The sequence below is a fragment of the Melospiza melodia genome, chromosome 1 (genome assembly GCF_035770615.1).
Source record: "Melospiza melodia melodia isolate bMelMel2 chromosome 1, bMelMel2.pri, whole genome shotgun sequence".
NCBI lineage: Eukaryota > Metazoa > Chordata > Aves > Passeriformes > Passerellidae > Melospiza > Melospiza melodia.
The window spans coordinates 117539694-117565750 of NC_086194.1; the positions used below are offsets into that span (position 1 = coordinate 117539694).

The following is a 26057-nucleotide window of genomic DNA, read 5'->3' on the forward strand; positions in this document are numbered from 1 at the left end:
GTGATAAACCCTGAAGATCCCTGCTTCATCAGTTATTACAGTATCCATGCATATTGCAATAGATTCATTGGCAATGAAAACTTTATTCTGAGATTGATTTTGGTGGGAATTTAGACAATTTCTGATGCAACTGCACTGAGGCCTCTAACTTGGTGTTTCTCAGAATGTGAAAGTAAGAAGCACATGGTGTTTTTCATATTCCAAAAGTGAAAAAAACCTGTCAGGGGGGCACTAGATGTGCAGAGATTGAATAAAATCATGTCACACTGTAGTCACTGATTCCACATTCTTTGAAAGGGACTACACAGTTCTTTTTACTATTGGCCTGCAGCTTTGTGGAAGTAAGGTTGCTTTCTCATTCCTAGTTTGCATCTTTTTTTTTTTTTATATCATATCACAGCAGATATAATCAAAATTCACTTGTGGAGCTTGGACAAATTTTAACAGTTCAGTGACATTCACAAATTAAAAGTAATAATAATTTGTAGGTTTTGGGGGTTTTTTCAGCAAATTTTTTTTGCCGTGTTTTGCTTGTGGTGGTACCAAAGTTTTTCCGGGTTTCTCTATGAATCTAATTTTCAGTTATATTAATACTGAAACTGAATTTCTGTGTGTGCTTTAGCCAACATGGAAGCATAGTTTGCAGATTCATCTGCAAAGCTTACTGAGAAAGTGAAAATGCAGTGCATGTATATATATAAAAAAAAAAAAAGCTGTGATAATCCAGACATCCTGGATGAAACTTAATGTAACTCTTAGAGAAAATACAGCTGTCTTGAGTCCAATCTATGGCATACATATCAAAGACAAATACAATGGAAGAATTTATTTTGAAAATAATGCCCTTCATCAAGAGCACTTTGGAAGATGATGGTCTCCATTATAACAAACATTTTCTCCATTCTAACTAATTCAGATGGAGTTTTGAAAAAGGTAATTGAAACTACTCAGGTCATCAAATATCTCATTTTTTTAAAATTTCAGATATATGCAAGACAGAAATCTATGCCAATTCAGGGAGCATCTGGTATTGCAGCTTTTTCTTTAAGAGATATTTTTTTTTTAAATTGGAAAAGGGAAGAAGGAAGAAAAAGATCTCTCTATGCCCATGTACTTTCTGTGTAGCTGTCCATGTACTTTCCAAAAACCCTGTTATTACCTAACCACTCATCCCATTTGGTTTCCCTTTCACTCCTATGACTAAGAGGAGAAAGAACTCTTTTCTAGTAATTTTCCATGCATGCCTAATCAACATGGGTCAGCTGAAAACTGAAAACTTAGAAGAATCATTATGTACATATGACAGAATAGCCTTCAAAAGATAAGCAGTTGGTCTTATTGTTTTGTTGATTTGGTAGCCACAATGTAGAAAAATTATACTCCTCTTTCCCAATCTCCTGAGTGAAAAGAGATGCCATTCAACATTTGATTGTATTTCCCAGCTAGGAAATAAAAGATCAAAAGGAAATTTCAGTTCCTAGCATTTGAAAGGCAGGCAAAACAGATCTCTCTTTTGGTTCAACCCCATCTGACTTCTGACAGTGCAAAGCCCTTATACACAATGGGTCCATTTTCTATATAATTCTGGAAGTTAGGTGCAGTAGAGATGTGGAAGTCCTTGTGGTCTTTTTTCTGGCCAAGGCAGCACTGATACCACTGTTTGTTCCTGGATGTCTCTGCTGGAGTTAATCTGAAATGATGCAAGAAACAAGGCAGTCACCTTCACGTGGGATATCCACTCTTCTGTCCAGCACCTCTATTAGGCAATCACCTCACAGATTTGAGTACCCTGTAACTCACACAAAAAGAGGATTTAATTGCAGAGATAAGTTTTTTTTTTGGAAATTATTCTGTAGGGTTCAGTATTCTCAGCATGGGGGATTTCTCTCCTGGTTTGAGCACACTAAAAATGAAACCTTAATCAACAGCAAACCCCTCATGTTTCAAGTATGTCTATTTAAATCAACTACAAAGGTAGGCAATGATTTTGAATAGAAATTAATCCTTTTCCATTTAAAGAATCAAGATGTCTGAGAACAATCCTGTTCAGCTCCTGGTAGATATGTATAAGCATGATCTGATCTGAGGAAAATGGAGTGTATTTCCAGTAAAGATAAATACTGCAGCTTTAATCTACACTGCAAATTACATGTGTTATTAAAACATATGTTATTAAATATGTAACATTGTTACATATTATTACATATTAATATGTAATAATATTACATATGTTACATTACATATTAAATGTAATAACATACATTACATATGTTATTAAAATACTCTAGAGAATATATTTATTTATGAAGTAGTCATAGTAGAACTGTTTTCAGTTCAGTTAAAGTCAGACTTTATCTTACTTTACCAGCACCTTTGTCAGTACCAAGTATTTTAACTCCTGGACAACATGTTGCTGAGACTAAATAAACAGTAAAATTCACATCCATGTAAACAGTATTTTAGCTTGCTGCTGACACCAGATGCCTATTTTTTCTTGTCTTCCAGACTGTAAAATTAGGACATTGATGCTCATCTTTAAAGTGTTTTTTTTTTTTCTGCACCAGGGTAAAAGTATTGAGAAAGCTGAGTGTTAGTCTCATATTTTACTGTATTTAATCTTGTTCTAAAAGATTCGCATAAAAATAATTGGGGTCCTGGTATATTAAATGCTTTTTAAGGTATGTTTTTTTCATAGAATAAAGCAATCTGGCAAACATATAAGAATGATCCTTTTATAGGTAATTAAACTTTTTTTCCAATTACAGTGTGGTTTTTCTTGTTTGGACTTATACGTTGATTATTGATTCCCAATAGAAATTACTTTTCTAAAAGCATTAATTTATCTACAGTCCCCCAGACAAATAAACAACTCACTGCAAAATCCATTTCTTCTTCTTCAGTTAATCAACAAAAATTTAATAGACTAATTTCTTTTTCTTGTGATTTTCATGGTGTCTAATGCTTTGTAATTCATGCTTTTAGTTTAAATATTGATTGGCTGAGCTAAAGTTGTGAAGTGTGTGCCTGAAAAAGCATGCAACTTTGTGTGTAACTTTTTCATATATTCAAGATGAAACTTAAGCTTGCTCTGTGAATTGGCACAGTGAAGTTAAGTAGGTATTATTAAGGTTTTTGTGTCAATCAAAACTGAAGCCAGGTTTATAATTTAAATCATGCCAGCAAGGCATTGAAAATTGTTAGGATTTATTTATAATGACCTGTTACTCTTGGACACACAGACATTCCTGCACCAACTTAGGCAGGTAACTATGCCATGGAGGAATCTGCAGTGCAAACTTCAACAAAAGCTGACAGCAGACTATAGATGTAGAATATATGATTGGCTTTCAAAATTTCCATTGAAAGGAAATAGCAGAAATAAATGAAATAATGCCATATGGCATTATGCTCATGATGGAGATTTCTTAACTAGACTAAATGTGAAATGTTCTTCACATGTCAATCATATCTGCTGGCATTTACATAAATTTGAATAAAGTATCTTGGGTTAACTTTTACTGTCTTGCAAAACAATGAATGTTTCTGCACTCAGTCTGTTCCAAGTTGCTCTAATGCTTCATTCCTGCTAATCAACAGAGTTCATGAGTCTGATTCTGCTTTCCCATGTTCTTTGTATAATTTTTAAAAGTTCTAATGCAAAGTGAGTAAATTTAGCGTGAGTCTGAGTAAAGATTTCAAGCTGCATCCAGTGGTGACAGCAGTGCCACTAAATCCAGAAACTCATGTGGTAACAAAACTCTGACACTACAAGATCAAGATGTTAAAAAAGGTTGGGGATCACGACTTTCTTTTCAAAACAAAAACAGAAACAGAAGAAAGAAATCAGATTTTTGAAAAACATTTAGCATGTTTTTCTTAGTATTTTGACAATATCTCTATTTTTCTTTAGAGTAAAGGTGTCTTCATAAAAAGAATGTCCATGGTGGTTGCACTCTTTCATGTGGAGTAAAGATATATTGAATGAATAAGAGACCGCAACAGATTTCTAGTGTCTGAGGTTTCAAAATAGTACTGGAGAAACTCTCCTTAGGACTCTTCTTGTGGCTCAGTCTCTGGTCACAGAACAGCAATTCATCCCACCATGGTCTTGGTGGGGTGAACACAGCTCTTTTTCAATCAAGGACAAAAGTGAGGGAAAACAAAGAAAAATGATGGCAGAACTGGCATAAGGACCTGAGATCCTAGGAGACACAGGAGACTATAACTCTCATTACAGAGATCTCTTGATGCACTGTCCTCCTTGTTGGTAGATGGAAGACCCTAGAATTGGTGATAAATCACCACTTATATAAAAATTTTTTGATGCAATAATTCTAGTGATAGAATTTTTTTTTTTTTTTTTTACTAAATATGGTCTTAACCTATTCCTGGAGATTTATCAGAATATATAATAAAATCACAGACGTATATTGTTCCTTTTGCCATGAATTTTGGCTGAAGGTTTCCTATGGAATTTGTGAAATAGGTGAGAGAGAACTCTTGCAGACTGCACAGTGTTATCCATGCTTTCTTTATGCCCAGTGACTGAAGCAGTTACTGAAACAGACTGACAGAAAAGAAATAATATTCAGGATATTATATCAGAAACTTGACAGGTTATGTAGCTACAGGATATTCTTACATGTGGATGCAGTGTTGAAATCCTGTTCCATAAAGGAAGAACTTGAGAGTTCGTGCTGCCTCTTTTACACATGAATGTATGGGTAAAGAACACTTTAGTTATCCCACAGGAAGATACTTGCCAGCTGGGTGAATCTGAGGCTTCTGTTTTTTTTTTTTCTTTTTCCTCCTTGCAGAGTGAGCATACATTCAACAGTTTTCAGAACTGAATTCAAGGGACCTTTTTTTATCTTCAATGTTCCCACATTATATGAGTCACAAATCCTCCTGCACTAAGCAGACAAAACACTTACTTTCAGAGAAAAATTCTTTACATATTTTCTAAGATACACTGATTATGTAAGCATAGTCAGTATCTTTATTCCATCATTCTTAATGAACAGTTTAAAAGTGATCTGTAGTTTCTTAGGTACAATGCTTAGGGATGTATGTCTGAAGACTGATTTCAAGTTCAGTACAAAATGTGAGGAGCAGAGATTGAAGTCACTGTTAAGAGAAGAAGCATTGCAATTGAAGACATCACACAGGAATCATTGATCATTGAAGAGATGTTAATTCATGCACTTGTTGACTGGAAGAAAAGGTATTTGAAGCTGCAGATGTTGAAACTTTAATTTTTTTTAAATTTCAAATGGAAGAGAGCAGTGCACTGGGACAGTCCATTGGATGGGGCTGTATGGAGGTACATCTTATACTTTTCATCCCAGGTGACCGCTCAAAACACAATAAACAACAGTGACATTTCACCAGTTGCCAGACACGTATCTAACAGCAGCAAAGCAGCAGCGGGAATTCCGGCAATCCTTCTTTCTTTTGTTTTAAACTATTAACTTTTGCAAAGAGAGGTATACAGTGAAAATATATATCTACAGTCTTTAGAACATAAAAAGGAGACATTGAGTGACTTTAATTTATAAAAGCGTTGGAAGAAGTATTGGGAATTTTCCTTTATTCTTTATATGATGTGCATTGTCTTTTTCTGATTTGTCCGGTATTTGATTACCTTTGTCCACTTGAGGTATGGATGCATTTATTTATTTTATCCTTTTCCAGACCTGTCCTTAATCCTTTGGTTCTTTTCTGCTCTGTTAAAGTCATCAGTACAAAAGTCACTCATCTGTGACGGTTTTTTTAAAAGTACGAATAAAGTATCAATTTACAGAAAAAGAGTTTAAGGAATTATTCTGGCCAGGAAATTCAGGTTTTGTCATGTCATCTACATATCTGCCTTAAAGATCTTTGTTGTTTTTCAGCTGTACTTGACTTCATGGAGCATTATGATGAGGGTGTATAAACAGAAAAGCTAAGACGTCAACAGACAAATATTGGGTTTAAAAAATGATTTCCATCAATATCTGTGCATCTAGAACTTAAGAATTTTCAAACCTGAAGCGTATTCCTGTCTTGTTCCCAATCTGGCAAAATAAATTAGTGATAATTTGCATGCAAAATGTCTTCCAGGTCCAGGGCTCTGTTGGACTTGACAGATATATTTTAAGCTCCCTGTACAGAAACTACGCAAAACTTTCTTCCTCTTGCACTCTCATATCTGTGATGATGCATTATGTGCCATTACTGCTTGGTTAGAACTTCCTATTGTCATTGTCCATAATGATAATCTTACTCTTTTCTACCTTGCCTTTATTGAAATCATGAAGATTTTCTTTGTCAGCTGCTGCTCAGTGCAATAATTTTCCCATTTCCAGACCACGGCATTAATGCCTCCTACACAACCACAAACTATCCTCTGACTCACGCTACCTTGAGAAGTGCTGGTAAGTTCATCTGGCTTCATGTGCTTCACACATCCTTCCAGAACCTCTTGGCCTTATTAATACTTAGCTCTCTAGGCTGCATTGCTTCAAAATGCAGTAGGCCCTGAGCTATAAGTTTTAAAGTTTTCAAGTTTTCATTGAAGTGTAATTGGAATGTTGATTATTTCAAATTCAACAGAAGCAGAAATGATTGAACAATTTGCAAAGAGCTTTGTGATGCAGAACTCAGTCAGCTAAAACTGAATCAGAAATCTTAAAATGGACGATGAGCAAATTTGCAATACAAATATAACTTGAAATATAAAAGATAATAAACATCATTAGAGAGATCATAAACTGATATTGATCTACTATGCACCATGCCTTTGCTACACATCTAGATAGAAAGTTGGAAGTCTTCAGTAGTGAAAAATTATATGATATATAAACTAATTAAAAACTGTCCTTTATGGCAGAACAGTGTTGCATGTTTATTTACATTAAAACAAATGAAGTTATAATTACCTGGAATATTTTTGTCCTGTGTTTGTGTTTGCCTTTTCAGAACTGTTAATTTTAACAAGAATTTCTATATATTTGGAAAACTATGTTTATTTTCTCAGGAATTTTATTTTGGTTAGGTGTTAAAATAGTGTTAGTTTGACCCTAAAATTTCCATGCTATGCTCCGAGTAGAATCAGAAAAAAATATTTAGATGTAGTGGCTTTTATATCCACAGTGTGAATTAATCAGACTTGCATAATTCCTTGGGGTTTTTTGTTGTTTTTAGGGGACTGGGGGATGGGGTCTCCCCCTTTTTTTTTTTTTTTTTCCTGTTTTTTAATTGGGAATTGCCGGGTTTGGGGTTTTGTTTTTTTTTAATTTGTGGGTGAATTATTGTTTCTGTCAATCAGTGAAAACGGACCATTTTCTCAGGGGATGTGTTTTGCTAGGAACTCAGAATAAGAATGGAAGTTCATTAATAGAGTATTTAAATGCCAGATGTACCATGAAGTACTCCAAATTTTTAAATAGAGTGATCAACCTCTTCTGTGATAGCAGAGACAGAGCTTTTCTATTCTTGGCTAGCGTGATGATATCCATGCCACTCAGCAGTTACTTCTATATTAATGCTCTTCTGCCTGCCAAAAGCAGCACGTTGCATAGCTTTTTTTCAAGTCCCTATTCACCTGAAATAACTTGCTTTCTATTTATCTCTGTCTCAATTTAGAATGTGATTCATAGGTCTACAGTGAAAAATTATCAGACTTTTAAAGCACATGGAAGCAATAAGTAATCCTGAGGGACCTTCATTCTTTGGCTCTTAGATGCTGAGCTCCCCAGAGCCAGAATTATCTCTGTATCTTACACGGTGTCAGCCACATTGTCAGCACCTAATTAGAAAGCAAGAAGATGGAGACAAGTGAGGATGCCTTTTTCACACTTCTGCTGTGATTATTGACCTGTTAAATGCTGCTTTTCTTACTTTTTGTCTTTTATGATGAACTAAAGATTGGATGCCCCTTCGCTATAAAATGCTAAAAAGAAAGAAACCAAGCCCTGTTGGGAGTACAAGAGATATTTCCTCTTCCTTTCTGATGGAAAAGCTTAGATCAAAAGCAGTTCTAGAATTGTGGAAAACTTAGGCTGGAAGAGATGTTTCAAATTAATTTCATCCATCTCTGCCTTCTGAGGCAGGAGAAGCATATTCTTAATGTGTCTGAGAAATTCCCACGTTGGAAATGAATGCATAAAATTCTTGTGAGGTCATACTACAGCATGTAACCAGCCTTACAAGGAGTTTTTTTTTCTCATTGTATCTAACCTAGATATCTCTTGGTTAATAGTGGCTTTATTAATTGCAGTTCTCTGAAAAAAAAAAAAAAGGAAGAAAGTGTCATGTTCATTTTTTCGCCCAGAGAAGTTGTGGATGTCCCATCTCTGGAAATGTTCAATGCCAGGCTGGAAGGAGCTCTGAGCTACTCGGGTCAGTGGAATTTGTCTCTGCCCACTGCAAGGGGGCTGGAATTAAACCATTTTTAAGGTCCTTTCCTACCCAAGACTTTTATGATTCTATGCTTCTGTGATACCTCTGCACTAAACAAACACAATTCTTTCAGCTTTTCTTCTCAGTTCATGATTCTAAATTTAATCAGTCCTTGATCTCATCTGAATTTTCTCCCATTTGTGTAAAACCTTATTTTAAAAAGATAAATAGTATGAACTGTAATAGTACGTAATACTCCATCTAAGGTCTTACCACTTCTAAAAGAAGCAGAAAAATGTCTCCTTTGTCTTGTATGTAACTCTCTGTTGACATACCTGAGAAAATTTTTCTTTTGGAAACAGAAAACTTGATAACGTTTTCAATATTATCTGGCTAGCAGTCAGAGAATCTAGATCCTTTTGTTCATCTCTGGGGAGGTTTTTGAACTTTTTTTTTCCTTTTCTTCTTTTTAATTCTTAACATTTTGAACACACAGTTAGTTACCAAGAATAATGATGCTATTAGGTACTCTTGGTTACTTTGTTTGCATTGGAATGCGTTAAGGAAAAAACCTTATGCATTGGGCTGTGGTAAGGAAAATTTTAGTATTCAGTGAAGTGAAAGGTGAAAGCTGAAGTGAAAGGTGTGCAGTTATATGGACAAGAAACACCTTGAAAGAAAGAAAACAGGGTACAAGGGTGACCATTCTGATTATCCCTACACGGGCAGGGAAATGCCAAGGGGGCACAAGTGGAATCTAATGGGTTAAACACTTTTTTTGAGGGCAAGTATTCTGCTACCTCTGTAAGTCAAAGATACTTCATCTTGTCAGCTACTCTTCCATAATTTTATGCCACTGCAGCCACCACTTGGAAATTCAATTTAAATAAAGTATGGTATTATGTCTACTATCCAGCATAACTGCTGTGACACCCAGTAGCTAAATCCAGATCCAAGAGTTTTGTAACTTTGTTTTTTGTTTCCCACATAGTAAATGTGATGGATGAAATTTTGAGATAATGCAATTTGGAAATCATCACAGGATGGAATTGCATGGGAAAGTAGAAAGTCTACAGTGACAGCTTTAAAGTATTCACAATTAAGGAGATAGTTTTGTCTAGGACAGATGGAATAATATTTTATTTGGGGAAATACAAGTTAACTTATTGAATTAACATAGGCAGACAAAAAGCAGAAGATAAAAGGAATTAAAGATTCAGATTTTTAAACTTCCAAATACTCTAAAGGAAATCACTAACAGGTGATTACTATTTAATGTCTGAAATGTTCCTATCTGCAAAAGCTTCTGCAGCTGCATATATTCCTAATGATGAATCTCTCTGTCCGCTAGCCTGTAAGACAGGAATAGAATTTATAATTTAATACGGACAAAAAGAAATGTGAAGAAAACTTTTGGTAAAAAATACTGATGATATATTGATTTTTTTCTGTTTTCCTACCAGGTGCCAAGCTGCATAACAAACTTATAATGAAACAAATTAGGTATTTCTTTCTTCACCAGTATTTTTTCAGCCCACAAAACAATCCATTCAAAGGATCAGAGAAGTGAGACAGCAAATTCCCCATAGTGTGTCCTCCTGCTACACTCCTGTCATGTAACACTTCTGGGGCTGGGCAGCTTGGGTTTGTGCCTGTCCTTGGCACCTTTGTACCCTTTGCCTTGGCACCCGTGGCTTTCACTCTTGAGAAACGCTGGTTCCAATGGTCACCCTTAGGATCCAGCCTGATTTTTCACGCCCCTTGCCTTCCCTCTCCCCTGCCTGTTTTCTCCTCCGTGGCTTCAGCTGTGCCACCCTCTGCTCTGCCTGTTGGACACCCCTGAAGAGCCTTGTGGCAGGCGTGAGTGGCTGGGCACAGATGCACATGCACACACACACAGACACAGACAGACAGACGCACACAGACGCACAGACACACACACACGTGCAGGCTGTGACATGCAGTGTCTCAGCACAGCATTTCTCTCCCTTCTGCCCCTGTGAGACAGCACAGCTGATCAACAGTAGGTGAAGGCTGAGCACAGTGTCCTTCCTGCCTGTGTTAACTCCTGTCCGCCCCTTTAACTCCTGCCGCTGGTAAAATTCTCTTCATCCCAAACCAATGGAATTCCTGGATGGGGTGAAAGTCTGGAAATCTGACCTCTCAGATCTTCAAGACCCCTCTGCAGGTAAATCTTGTCATAGTGCTCTATATGATTTCAACAAATGACTTCTTCCCCAGCAACCAAATTCTCCTTGCTGGAAGTTCATAACTGTTTATGCCTCAAGAGAGAATGATTTTCTCATTCTTATTAGAACTCTTTCTCCCTCCCTCTCTTTGACTTCTCCCTATCCTTGCACTCTAGGTAACTAAAGTTCAGCTTACAACAGGAAAAAATCAACAAAAATAGAATATATACAAACAACTGCAGCTGGCAGGTGAATTACAATTGTGTGCTCAATGTTTAGTGTATAATGCAGAATTAATAATTTGTACACAAAGAATCACCAAAGTTTTCACAATATAATTTAAGATCTATTTAAAAGGATGTTATGGTGGTTTAACAGGAAGTAGGAAAACAGATGTTTTAATGATATAGGACTATAAATACTTTTATTTCAACTTTCATTATTTGAACAGCTGTTATTAGTAAAGTGCATTCTTCAAACACAACAGTACTGCTGGTTTCTGGTCTAATTGTAGAACTGGTGTCAGTAGCTCATTAAAACTGAAAAAAAAAGAGGCGAACCTGTGTTTTTAGAAACTTAACAAAATCATGTAGTATGTGCTAATACAGTTGGAAGACATTAGTTTAGGAGCTAAATATAATGCATTATTTAGTCTATTCAGGAAGGGTGAAAGGGTCACTCAAACTATTTTCTCTTCTGAAAATTGATTTACATGATAAATAAGGAGCCCCAGAGAAAGTTTGGCTTCCTAAAATTTTAAGCCTCCTTTTTGTGTGCAATTATTTTATTTTGTCACTGCTCATTACAAGCAGAGGAAGAAAACTGTGTTTGTGTGTGGAGCTTCAGCAAACTGAGTGGGACCCGGGAACCTCTCTCGGCTGTAGACCTGAGATGGCTTTGCAGTTTTGAAAAGTTTACTGAGGTCATTAGTTATTCCTGATAGAGAGCATTACTTTTTAAGGGAATGAAAGAATCTCTGAAGAAACAATATCAATTGATACTATCAGAGGCCAAAACAACAACAACAAGAAACTAAACAAAAACAAAACCCCAAACCAAACAAAAATGAAGTGGACATGAAAAAACTGAGAAAGTCTGAAAATCTCTATCAATGAATGGGGACTAAACTTTCACATAAGACTTATTTTGACTTCTAAATGTTTGTAGCAAGGGTGGGAGGGGATGGGGAGAAATTATACCATTATTTTATTATTCCTTCAGAAGATTTTCTTGACTTCAACTATTTCCCTGCTGCAGAATTTCAGTTCAGTTGCTTGATTTTTTAAATCTCGGAGAGTTCCTTTACACTCTTCTATGTGTCTATATTCCTGATATTTTCTTTCCAAGAAAAACATTGAAAGATAATGCATTCTAAAAATATGAAATCTTGTTTGTTTTTTTTTTTTCTCCTTTAAATACCTTGTATCAGATAGTCATAGGCAAAGTATGGTGAGATAGCATGCTGCCAAAAGAGGTTGGTGGAGGATAACAAGCATGTGAGCACTTCCCTTCTAAGGAGAGGCCCATGGACCTATCCTGAGCGCTGTCACCTCCTCCTACTTTCTGTTCAGGAAGCGAGATGGTGCGACCATGGGCAGAGCAGACAGCAGTGGCAGTGTCTGGCATGAGCAGCAGGGAGGCAGAGTCTATTTTTATCAGATGCAAGGATAAATTTTTATTTAACATTTCTGCAAAGCTCACACGTGGCGTGTCACCCGGAGCCGTGCGTGTGCAGGGGTGAAGGAGGGTGGGTGTGCTTTATTCCCGTAGAAGGGTTTCTGGGAGAGGGAGGTTTTCATCCCACACACACCAGGCTGAAAGCTAAGAAACTGTGTTTAGAAAGGTGCTAAATAAAGTAAGTGATTGAACAGAGGAGAAGGAGGATGAAAGAACTATGCTGAAGCTGCTGTCAAAATAAAATGGGACAATTGCTTAAAACAAAAGCCTGGAATACTGTAGGGTACTTAGAAGATTTAATTAGAACTACGTAGGCCTGATTTGCCATTGTTTGTACCTTATATAATCATATAAATTGTTCAAGGTACCATATGGTAATAAGGGGAGATATTTACATTATTCATCAAGATTGAAAATACATTAATATTGCTACACATATTCAAATAAAATATATATGCAAACAAATAAAGAAACAACAAAAAAAGTCATGGCGTCTTTCTATCGTGTTTGAAAACGGTCATGATAGAATGTAGAGCAGCCAAGAATCTCCAAACTTTCTATTTTTATTTGGCTGTTTGTACCTTGTTCTCATTATTAACATACCATTTATTATTTGTATGCTTGCAAGTTATACAGTTGTATCAAGATTTCTACATGGAAAATCCTCACTGAATTTGCAAGACCACCTTAGCTTTGTAATCTACCTGTTATAGTGTATTACAATGTTGTAGCATTATATACTATCAAGCAAATGGGATATATTGTTCAGGAAATATAACACAGGATAATTTTAACACAGAATAAATTTTAAGACAGAAGGGATTTTCATTTGTTTGGTGGAAATGTTTTATCTCTTTGTTCCCAGTTGACCATATGTGCAATGTACAATTTTCTAGCAAATACATGGCAAAGCAGCTGGGAAGAAGGCAGGTTGTTGTAAGGTCCTATCATTTGGGTCAGGGGGAAGTGCTTTGGAAGGTGGGAGGTAGCATCATCATACACAAAATTTCCTGTTTTGCATGTTCACATAGGAGAAACACCTAGAGTTCAGGGTGACGCTGTAATGAAACAATTAAGACAGCGAGGATGTTCGCAGGAGAAGATGGGGAGATGTCAACACTCCTGAGGGGAATGTGGGCAGCAGCAAGGCTTGCTCTACTGGTGAAAAACCAGAGCAAAGACTGCACAATGAAGGGCAAGACTTCTTTGGCAAGAATATTGGTTTATTGTAAATCCTGCTGTTGCTGGAAGTTAGTGGTCTGAGGAAAAGATCTGACCTTTAAGAATATAGTGTTTCAGGGAGAAGATGGGTTTTGATCACTTTTTCATTTATCCCTCTTCCCTAGCAAATCTGAATGAATCTGCTGATCTGTAACTGCAAGGCATATAAAAAAATTACCTGATTTAATGTAGTGAATTTTGAGGGAATGCACTTTAAGGAACCTATTTTGTAAGTGTAGAGTCCCATCAAAGCAGTCATTCAGTTTAATTTGAATAATACTTAGACTTTCATAAGTAAATTCTTGCTGGAATTTGCATGATAACTTAAATGATTATCCAGCCTTTGCAGTCAACTTCAGTAATAGAAATTTAGCTGTCTTTGGCAAGCTGTGTAAAGAGTTAATTAGCTTCACCGTGTTATACCTTCTGTTTGGTTTAGTGAATTTATCTCTCTTCTGTCCTTGGCTGTCATTAACTTTCAGTCTCCTTGATTGCAGTCTACATGGATCTTCAAGTTCTTCATTAATTATTTTAGGTAAACTCATTAGACAGTGTTCCTTTTGTCTTTCTACATTTCAACATTTTAATCATATTTCAGGTCTCCAAAGGCAGAGGGAATGTAATTTTTCTGTGCTGTATTCCATTGATAAAAAATTGCAGGCTAGACTTTTTCACTCTCTGTTTCAGAGAGACTGAGAAGCTCTCTGAAGTACAGACTCCCACAATGGAGTCTCCATCCTGTCAATATAAATGGAATCACTTATTCCTAGGTAGCCTACTTACCTTCCAGTTGTTGCCACGGAGAGAGACAAACACATTAAAAATATATTATAGTGCCTTTTTACTTAAAAACATCTAATGTAAAGAAATCTCCTTTAAGAACTTGAAAGATTGATCCTTTTACAGTGTAAGAAAAACAGTGTGATCATTAGTCTTTTCCAACATTAAAGTCTGCAGCAAGGTGACAGTGCTCATCCTAGATTATGGGATACAGAAATTACAAAGCTGACTTTAGAGATCAAATGGCTCTGAATGTCAGATAAATTGACAATCTTTCTATTGCAGACTTTTATACATTTCTTTTCTTAAGTAGAAAACAGTAAATTATATTAATAAAAACAATAACTCAAAGGGATTTCAGTCAAAATTATTTAAGATATATCTATGGTTTCTATGTGGTTGAAGTCTTGAATTTGTCTGGAAGTCTTCTCTCATACCACAGACAGACAGACAGACAGACCATACAGACTTTTTCCCAAGTAGAGTGTATGAATAGATAAGTTTTTGGTTTTTTGTAATTTAGGTGGTGTGAGTTTTGTGAATGGGAGAATTGCAGCTCTTAGGCTGGAATGTCTTTTAACATAACTTACTAAAGCATGTCCTGAGGGTCACATCAAACCATTTTCTTATTATAATTAGCATGAAAGAAGAACAAGATTACACTAAGTTTAATCAGATTGGCCCCATAATTTATGCTGCTGAATATTTGCTGAAACTGTTAACAGAACATTCATGTGCTCAAAGTTTACAGAAATAGCCTTCTTGCAATGTCATCACAGACTCAGAGTTCCATAAAGACTGTTTTGTCTAAATGTGCTCAAAAATAAAGTCATAGATAGGTATAAATTATATTTTTCAGCATTTCAAATTATTTCAATATCATTCTGCTGTAAGTCAATTCCATTAATATTTTCTGTACTGGAGTTGTGGATACTAAACTTCCCTTGAATTAATTATAAGTAGGCTTTTTGCTGGTTTTGTGTTTTTCAACAGATGCTTTTGAAGTGTCTGAGAAACAAAATAATCCCATGTTTACCAAGCCAGGAGGAAATGTTGCTTTTACTTGCCCTGATAAAATTGGAGATTCAGTGCAGCAAGTGATGTGGGAAAGAATTAAAGCAGATTGGGTAGATTTTGTCATTCTGTGCAACTCATCAAGAAAGCAAAGCTTTTTTTGCCTTAGATTTCAAAGAATGTACACCAGTGGATTGCTCTGATCAGGAAAACTCCAGGTTTGTCTTTCAAAACATTACAGCCTCTGACTTTGTGATATACTTCCGTGTAGCTGCTGGGAGAAACAAAAACTATATGATGAATTTTACTGTGGCTGGTAAGTACAGGAGAAAATGGTAAATGTTTTCAAAATAGGACCTTCTGAGGCCTTAGCACTTTTAAACAAATAAAATAACTCTTAGTAACAAGTGAGAATTTATTTAAATACCACATTCCAATTAACAGCATCTAAAAGATAGCAAAGTTAACAATAAATCTTATTTTCTCGAAAATAAGCTGGGTTTAAGCTTGTCTCAGGACTTCAGACCTGTTTGTGAGAAACTGGTTTGATATTAACAATCATAGAATAGAATAGTATAGAATAGAATAGAATAGAATAGAATAGAATAGAATAGAATAGAATAGAATAGAATAGAATAGAATAGAATAGAATAGAATAGAATAGAATGGAATTATTTAGACTGGAAAAGACCTCCAGGATCATCAAGCCCAAACTTTGACTGGGCACCATCTTGTGAGCTAAATCAGTCCTGTTGTTTCTTGAACACCTCCAGGGACAGTGGCTTCATTGCCTGCCTGGGCAGACTGCTTCAATGTCTGACCACCTTTTGCTGCTGTCCAACCAGAACATCTGGGCTAAACAACCCCAGTTCCTTCAGCTGCTCCTCATGTGACTTACAAGAAGGAGATGCTCTGGAAGGGGAGCCTGAGCTTGCAGGAGGAGATGGACATTCTCCCAAAGAAGGCTCAAGGAGAATTCTCCATCAGCACATTGTACTGCAGGGCCTTGGGGATGACACCTGTCCTCCAACAAAGGCAAAAACCACACTCACAGTCATATTTGTCATGTGGAAATTTGTGAACTGGGCTCCACCTTATTCAGGTGAGCGGTTTCCTCATGGAGAGCTGAGAAGCTCCCTAGGTTTTACTGTTGCTATTTTCACAGCTTGCTTATAGTGGGACCTACATGTCCCAACACATGGACACTTGAAATTTCTGAAACTCTGGATTTAATTCCACATTTACTTCTGTTTTTTGTTATGACCCCACCACCAAAAAAAAAAAAAAAAAAAAAAAAAAAAAAAGACTTGGTTTTGCTTCTTCTTTCATTTTGATTCTCTTCTCATTTTGAACACCTAATTCTTGCGCCACCCCAGACCTTCTTCTGCTGCAACATTTGGTCCAGCTTTTATTGCTCTGTCCTTGTTCCTGGTGATACATGAGTGTTTGGCAGTGCTGTGGCATGGTCTAAAACTCCAGAATATGTTTAAACTCTGATATGGTTAATTGAGAAGAGGAGAATATGCTTGGAAAAAAACCCATGATGACCTGCTTTACTTTGAATACTTGCCCACAAAAATCCATGAAAATGAGCAGAATGTGATAAAAATACATGAAACAGGACAAAAAGTCCTCACCTCTAACAATTTTAAACATTCAAATTTCAAAATTTTGACTATATTGATGTAATCAAGCATGTGTTATTTGTGGAACAATAGAAATATTTCCTTCTTACTCCCAAGTGCAGTACTTCTAACACCAAAATGAAAACATATAGTTGCAAAAAATACAGTAACCTTCAGAATGATCCGTTCTACCGACACAAAATATTTCTTCTCCAAAAGTAGAGAGTTTAGTTTCCATGCTTCTTATTCTCTTGAAACAAATTCAGTTTCTGATTTTATTCCTAGCAACAGTTGCATAGTTGTGGCTGTTTATTGGAGAAAAGAATATGAAAACATTGAAGAATATGAAGTACAATATGATTCAGAAAACACTCTATTGTATTCCTTTTAAGCCTTCACCCTGTATCATTAAGTGCATTTTGTTGAGTCTTCATTAATTTCAAAGAAAGTGAAATATCAAGGATTTCCTATTATTTCTCTTCAACATTTGGAACTTTTTCATAAGATACAATCAATATTTTTTGAGTGATACGGAAAAAACAGTAAGTGGAGAGAAACAGAAGGTCAAGCATGAGCTCCCACTGCACCCTGTGGCACAGTGAAGTCTCTCACAAACTCATGAGTGACTTGCTCTGCTTGATCCAACAGTTGTGGCTAGAATTAAACAAACTGCTGCCAGAAACTTGCTGCACAATTTTATTTTTTTTTTTTTTTTTGTGTATGTTCTACCAGTTCAATCATGTCATTTTCTTTGGCTTAGCATTACAGCTAAGCCACGCTCCAGCTCGGATTTTCTACCAAACTCTTCCAACGCTTTAAGCCTGTTGGTGTGATTCTGCATGGGTGAAGCGATTCTTCTCGCCTTATCCAGTTCCAGAGTTATTTTGAAGTACTGAGCCTAGAAGGTAGGAGGAGAGCAGGAGAGCTGCTGTTTAGGTTTTAGGTTGAGAGAGTAAGAAAAAAGATAAGAACCCTTCTTTTTTTTTTTTTTTTTTTTTTTTTAAGCTGTTGCTGAGAGGAGCTCAAGAACTTTTGAAGAGCAGGAATCTTAGGTGAAAGCCTGTATTAAGAGCATAGGATTATTTTCAGAAGAGCTGGCAGTCCAAAAACTGCTGATTCTGAGAGGTGGTATGGTAGAAAGAAGCAGCTTGCTTCTTGGCTAGAGGTGAATGAATTTTTGCAAAGAAAACAGCATGGGATTCTTGTTAAGAAATAAGGGAGAGAGGAAGGAATAGATATTCAAGCATAATGAAAACAGTTCTTGTAGTTGTATCAGTAAAAGTCAGCAAGCTGCATTTAATGCTTTTGAATGTTAGTGAAAATTAAACCATGAGATTAATTCAGTGTCACTAAGTTTATCCACTCTATCCCACTAAATGTTGTGACTGTTGTTTTCCAGAAACAGGAATTTACAGGTTAAATTGGACTTCTGCAAATATTTTTTGACCTCAAAACCTGGAACATTAAAAGCAATGTATTTGTAAAGTAGTGTAGTTCTTTTTGGATGACTCTTAGAGAAACAGCTGAATATTACATATTTATACAATGTGTTCAAGAGATTTTGGATTAATTCTTCACCATATCTCTCCTTCTAAAAATTCTTTCAATTTGGAGATCAGTCACGACACCAGATTCCACACCTGAACCCATTTTCTGTGCTTTTCTTACTATGATTTTCCTTTGAGACAGTCTTTGAAGAAAGGAAACAGACTTGCAATCCACATATTGTTTTGGTAGGCGATTGGGAAAGAATGGGACATGTCATATGAAAAGACTGAAAAATTAGCAGGGCTGAAAAAGAAGTACTTATTCCCTCCTGAAGACACAGACATTTTCAGAGATTTAATATTTTTTTTGTAGCAATTTCTCTTAGGCAAAGTAAAACAGAAAGGTGCTTTTGCGTGGTGCCACTAGATCTGAAGAATGTGTTAGTGGCTGTATTTACATGCATGTTTAAAGGGTTACATTACAGTTTGTGCTAGGCCTTTCACCAGCTTTGTTGCCCTCCTCTGGACACATTCAAATACCTCCACCTACTTTTATATTTTTGAGACCCAGAACTGCACATAGTGCTCCGGGTGAGATCACACCATGGCTGAATACAGTAGCGTAATCTTCATCAGCATCCAGATGAAAAGCAGGGAAATACTTGTACTGTCTCTGGGGTTTATCATATGTTCCCTGAGAGCTGGAAGGCGACAGCAGTGCTTCTGGGCAACAGGAAACAGGCAGAAAATAAGAACTGCAGTGAGGGGTGAGAGAACCAGGATAGGAGTGAAATTATCTTCTTTCTTCCTTCATGAAGTCATTGAGTATGAATACTAGGTATCAAATCATCTCTGTGGTTCTCCACGCAATCAACCACCATTCCCTGGGCTGGAATGCATTCATGCTGGATTTCTGCCTTTCAGCTATGGGGAAAACTATTTCAGTGATGCCCAGTTAGGATACCATACATGCCAGTCCAGCAAGGCATGTGGCAAAATACATGAAGGTCTTGGCAGAGCAGTTTGAATCTCTTGCAAAGACAGATCTCTTGCCCATCAGTGCTTCCTCCTCAAAAACCAAAGTTAGTGCACTGAAGGTTGAAATGTGTCCTGCAAAAAAATTTCCCAAACTTGCAGAGAAATACTAATACTTGACAGAAATTGTACTGATGCTGAAAATATACTTAATAACCTCCTGTCAGCATAATACCTTTGTTGAGAACATAAGAACTAAAGAGACATATGACAAGCCTCTGACATGTTTCTGCAAAATCTTGACTGGGATGTTAAAGTCAGTAATTACAAAAGGTTTTGTGTAGTTAAAGAAAACAAATGCCTAAGGGAGGTTTTGCTCACTTCAAATGAGAAAAGGAACATGGGTTTCAGTTGTTGTTAGTTAAAAGAAAAAGAATCTAATGATTTTTCTCATCCATATTTAACGGCAACTGATAATCTCAGATCTCAAACTCATTAACTCAGAGATTATAGCCATGACCTGATAAAACTGAAGGTGAAACTTCAGAAAAAAATGAAGTCTGGAGCAGTTAAACTGAAGGGTGGGGATGCTGCTGAAATCTGCAGCTTTATCCAGTCACCCATCCTTGATGACAATCAAATAAAATATTTAAATTCTTTTCCTTTGTTACTTCTAGGATTTTTTTATTTTTTTTTATATTACTGTAAGTACTCCCTGGCACAGACAGCGGCTTTCTCTGGTGGGTAGCATAACAGCTGGTCAAAAAAGGCATTATAATTTTTCCTGAATTTGGAGGTAGGTATTATGAACCATTCTGTCATTTAAAGTACTCATGAGCTGAAGACATTCTGCAGTAGAGTGATTTCATACATGGTGATAACACAAAAGGTGTTGGTTTGTGTTATCAGGCAGCCTTCTCTATAGTGTCACATGCCTTCACTAGTATAAACTTCTGAGAAAATTTTCTTTCTTTGTTCTTTCCAGTAAAATAGCATTGGATTCAAGGATAAGACTCTTCTGTAATCAGTATTTTTTGTTATCCTTTCCAATGAACACATTAATACAAAAGAGACATACCTGAGCAAGTCTCATGTGGAATTCAGGACAGCCAGATAAAAAGATGTGAACCTTTTTGATCCCTGAGAGGAAAGCCATCTGGTGATGGCTCAGCAGCTGGTTGGCTGGGATTACTGTCATTAGTGGCACTGATTGCTTTCCTTTGCCTGTGAACTAAGCACATAACTTGTCCACCCCAATGGAAGCACTTCGGGGTAGCTGTGGTTTCATTGTAGAGTGAGCAGAACATTAAAGAGGGATGTTAGCTCCTATTCACCAATGAACAGCTGAGAGTTTGAGCTGTGGATTACCTGTGTGACTTTGATAATATTACCTCTGTTCTTTTCTCCAATGCTTTTCACCTAAAAAATAAGTATTACCTCACCACAGACTTGAGCACTATAAGAATAAATCGGCTTATACCTCGAAGCCATTTTCTTGTCTGTCTCTACCTTTAGTTATTACGGGTTGTTACTTAGTTTCATTTGAAGATATGACTCCATTCCAAAGAAATCAATGCATTTCAAGCACAGTTACTATAAGTTTAACTTTTCCTGCCTAGGTTGCAGTTTTCAAAGAAAGCCTTTTTACTTGGGCTAGGACAAATGGGGCAGGTTTCCTGATATCCGTCATCAAGGCAGGTACAATACCAGGTGATTAAAAAAAAGGTGGATGATAACAGGAGAAATTTTTGTGAAATTTTTTTGTTAAAAACAGATTTTTTTTTTAATTGGAGCAGAAAATAACTGATACCATTGCATGCAGTATTCAACAGAAAATCTCTCAAGCATTGAGATGATCTCCCTGATACTCTGAAAAATAACTCGCTGCCCATGGAAATACTGAATGATTTTTTGGTGTCTCCTATGGGACAGCCTATACAATCACAGAACCACAGGGTTGAGTTGGAAGAAACCACAGTGGGTCAACTGGTTCAACCTCCCCACTCAAGCAGGGTCATCCTGGAGCACATGGCACAGGACTGTGAATACTCCAGTGAGGGAGACTCCACAGCCTCTCTGAGCAATCTGTCCCAGTGTTTGGGCACCCACACAGCAAATAAGTTCTTCCTCATATTCAGGTGGATCTTTCTGTGCATAAGTTTCTGCCTATTGCCTCTTGTTCTATTGCTTAACACTGCTGAGAAAAGCCTGGATTCATTAATCTTCTTGGCACCCTCCCTTCAGATACTTACAGGTTGGACTTGATGATCTCAAAGGCTTTTCCCAGCCTAGCTGATTGTGTGATTCCATGACGTTGATGATGTCTCCTCTCAGTCATCTCTTCTCGAGGCTGAACAGGCCCAGCTTCCCCAGCCTTTCCTCATAAGAGGGACTCTCCAGCCCCTTGATCTCCTTTGCTGCCCTGTGCTGGACCCACACCAGGAGCTCCATGTCTCTCTTTCACTGGGGAGCCCAGAGCTGGACATAGCACTACAAAAGTGGCCTCACTAGGGCTGAGTAGAGGGGTGGGATCACTTCCTCGACCTGCTGGAATGCTCTTCCTAGTGCACCCCAGGACCCCATTGGCCTTCTTGGCCAAAAGATCACACTTGTTGACCACAAGGGCACTGCTGACTCATGGACAGCTTGCTCTCCCCCAGGACCCCCATGTCCTTCTCTCAGAGTTGCTTTCCAGCACATCAGCCCCAGCCTGTACTGGTGTGTTGAGCTATTTCTCTCCAGGAGCAGGACCCTGCATTTGCCCTCATGGAATTCCAGACCATGTTCTCTGCCCGTCTCTCCAACCCACTGAGGTCCTTCTGTAGGGCAGCTTTCAGACAACCCTCTGGGGTATCGGCCACTCCTCACAACTTTGTGTTAGCCAAGAACATTGTCTTAAGTAGATTGAGAACTTTCACTAACCATATACTGAGTAATTTATGTATGAACTACTTTCTCACTGGGGAGGGAAGGAAACAGAAGAGGATTATAAAAAGTATAGCTATTTTTTTTTTCATATCACTGTGCTGTGTTCACTCACCTTTGGTCATCCGAGTCACAACTTTGTTAAGAGCTGCTTCAGCATAACAAAGGCATTTTAGAAATGAGGAAATTGCTGTAAAGTCTGAATATTGAGCATGAGCTGTCATGGAATAGTGTCTTTATATAATCATTGATTTTTCAGCTTAGTTTGTAACAAAAAGTTCATGCTGATTTATATTTTTACAAATTACCAATTCTATTTATTGAAATCATATTTTAGCAGCTTGGGATCACAAATGGTTTATTACCTACCTAGCTGAAAGGATTTCTGCTGCTGTTTTGGTGTTAGATTTCCTACTGATCTTCTGCATCACCACTGCTTATCACAAAAAAGTGAGTAACAAATCAATTTGCATAATACACTGAAGCAGGTAAGGATGGATGTGTTAACAGCTCATCCTACTATCCCACTCAGAACCAGCAAAAAAAAAGGTATACATAAAAAATTGAATTTTCTCACCAATATTTTAAACTTGAAAAAAACCTATCACTTCTAGAGCCTTTAAAAAAGTGACATTTACTGGGGTTTTTTTCCTTTTTTCACATTGGGAAAACAAATGGCTTACTCAAGTTCCTTTGTCAGCTAAATGCCTACTGTGGTATTAGCTGAAACAACATGTTAAGGGTGATTTGTCAGGAACAACATCAAGCTAGGCATTGTTATTCCTATTTTGTGTACAGAAGACAGGTGGTATCTTCAAGTTTCCTACATCTTCTAGCATTTTTTGTCCTCTGATTTAATGCTCAAGATTTCCAGCTGGATCCAAATTAATGGTTTAAACCATTATCTAAGTTTGCTGTATTCCCTGCCAAATATCTCTAGTAGTCTGATCAAGAATGTCTCTTCTTCCAAAGGAAAAAATAGTGAGCAGAAGATGTATTCCTTCCCCTACCACAATATATGATGCTGCTGGAATTTCGGGCAACATATTAGGGTTTCCCCAAAGCAAAGGGCTTTTCAGGCTTTTATGATACAGTGCTAATCTCATGCATGTTGCATCTTGCAAGCCTACCTGGAATTTTATTGTATTTATTGGTTTCAGTGGGAAAGTAAGCAACATCAGCATTATATTGGAATTAGACATTTTAGAGTATACTATAATGTATGGTGCAGTTTCCTCCACTATGTTTCTGACTAAATGTATGTCTTCAGAAAGAAGAGGAGGATCACAGATGCTTTATCGAAAGTATTGTACTCAGATCTGGGTAAGGTCACCAGTTGAGATGGAGCTTTCTCATGGTTTGCCCTGAGTATTTATTAAGCTCTTTCTCTTCTGTGTCTATTCTTTATATCCCCTGAATCTTATAGTCTAATCTTAAACTATATAGACAGGAAAAATTGAAGATTTTAAAATATGATTACTGCTATTCATTATTTTTTGATGAATACCCCTTAATGCTTTACAACTACATTTAGAGACTACTCTGGTCTATGTTATTAACAAATTACCTCTTTTGTTTTGATAGCCTTTTTATTAATTGTGTCTTTGTTTTTTTCCTCAAGTCATCATTTGTAAAACTAAGGCGAAAAATCACATTGTATGATGCTCTTTGTCTTATATGTTTTTTCCAGTTCCTCTTCACTACAATTCTTTAGGATAGATGTTCTAGTGCATCTCATTTTTTTTTTTTTTTGTGTGTGTATTGTAGTGTAGCAGTCTATGTTTTGGAACACTGAGTCTTTTTTTTCCCCCTTAATAATCCTATTCAAGTCCTGAAGTTTAGAAGTGGAAATTTCACTGCTTCTGTCTTGTCCCTTCAAACCCTTAACTGGGGGTGTGTTTAGGGAAGTGAGTGTTTCACGTGGATGTGAGACCCCATTTTCACAGTGGATGTGACACTCTGCCTTTCCACCTCTCTCCTCTCAGATCTCACTCCTGTGTGATCCAGTGATAATGTCACTGTCAATGTCACTGTCAATATGTCCTGATAAAGCTGATTTCTCTCATTCTGACTGTTGGGTCACTGTTTGTCCTGGGATGAAGTTCTTCCTAGAGTGGCCATAGGTTAAGGACTGCTCTTTTCCTTCAGAAACCACCTTTCCTCCACACCAGTTCTGTATGTAAAATTTAGTTGTCTTAATGAAATGACTTATTCTTAGCATAGTGAATAGCTTCAGAATAATTCATGTTTTAAGATGGGTGTAGGAGAGACTGCGTCAGTACCTGAGAAGTGTGTGTGAGGGGAAGGGGGAATTTCACTGGTGCTTTATCAGGGGCCAGATGTGAGACAGCTGGGAAGCATATTCAAGCTGCAACTCCTTTTTTCATATGGCTTGGATCTGAAATGTGTTCACAGAAAACAAGAAGACAAAACCCCATTTTTATTGATGGTTTCATACTTCTGAATAATAAATCAGCATCTGAAGAAAAATTCTTCTGCTTTTTCAAAGCGGTAGCTGCTTTGAGAGAAGTCCTTCAACTTTTTTTTTTCTTTTTTTTTTTTTTTTCTTTTTTTTTTCTTTTTTCTTTTTCTTCCTTTTAATGTTCTTCTAGCCTCCTTCTAACAGTTATGGAAGATCCAATTTTCATGGCTTACAGAGCAGAGAAAGAAGAGGAGAAGAATCATCACTCAGGCAGACAGAGGAGATTTATGTCAACTGCAAAAATGTCTCACACAAACATAAGAAAAGATCATTAAGTTCTTTCTTAAGAATGAAGCAATCAAAGCACAGGCCTTTTATTTACAGAATAGACTTTATTTTCTCTGTGCTGGCGAGAAGTGGAAGGTCAAACTGGCTGTGCTGGTACAGCCTGAGCTGCTTTGGCAGGACAGTGATGAGATCCTGGATGTGCTGGTGTTGTATTGCAGCCTGCAGAGTTACCCTATCCCTTAATTCATGCGCAGGATTAGAGACTATTTGTCCTTCTGCAATAGAAACACTTCTTCCTAGTAGGTGGACTCTTAAGGATCAATTGTAGAACAGCTCTAATATGCAGAATGGAGCTGCATATGTTTACATAAAGTTAATTTGGTCTGAGAAATCTATGTGTATGAGAAGCCCATGCGACAGGGTGAGAAAGAAAATGTGTTTGATGTTGTCTATGTTCATGGTTTTTGCATCTCAAATTGAGAACTCTATGGAATAATAAATACCCATGATTTTCCACACAGGAGGTGTTATTTTGCTGCCGGGCAAACAGTGCTATTCAGCTGACAAAAGCAAATGTATCAGGGCTCCTTGAACCTAGATTTAAAAGTATGAACAGCAGCTTGGTATCTGACAGCTTTGTGGTTTTACAGGCTTTTGCCACTCACCACAGCAATTTCAGTGTTTTCTTTTTGGGGATGCAATTGGAGTGTAGCCCCTGCTCTCCTCCCCGACACCTTCACCCCCTCATTCCCCCCCATGCCCAGAAGAAAACAAAACAGGAAGACTCTGTCACTGTCAGGTTATATTTAATAATTTATTATAAGGTTTTAGTTGCGCAAAAAATAAATGAGAACATGGAAGGTATATGAGCAAATGGTGCAAAGCAGAAGAAAGCATGATTGAGAACATTTACAAAACAAGACACATACATATGTGGTTGTATGCGTGCATACGTATATATTCTGCTGAAACCTACAAAAGAAATCACACAGAAATTGAACAAACAGACAAAAAAATAAGTCCTTAAACAAACAGAACTAGAAGGCAGACCTGAGAATTAGGATCTATGCAT

The 26057-nt window shown here is 37.1% G+C and overlaps 1 protein-coding gene across 1 annotated transcript; it reads left to right on the forward strand.

Moving 5' to 3' along the window:
• Window positions 1-627: 627 nt before the first annotated feature.
• CD226 (CD226 molecule) lies at window positions 628-25644 on the forward strand. Its single transcript, XM_063149218.1, is given in 8 exon segments — window positions 628-693; window positions 695-837; window positions 839-881; window positions 883-950; window positions 15235-15418; window positions 15420-15579; window positions 22613-22725; window positions 24888-25644. Coding segments are annotated over 8 exon segments (1203 nt in total). The 3' UTR covers window positions 25314-25644.
• The last annotated feature ends 413 nt before the right edge of the window (window positions 25645-26057 follow it).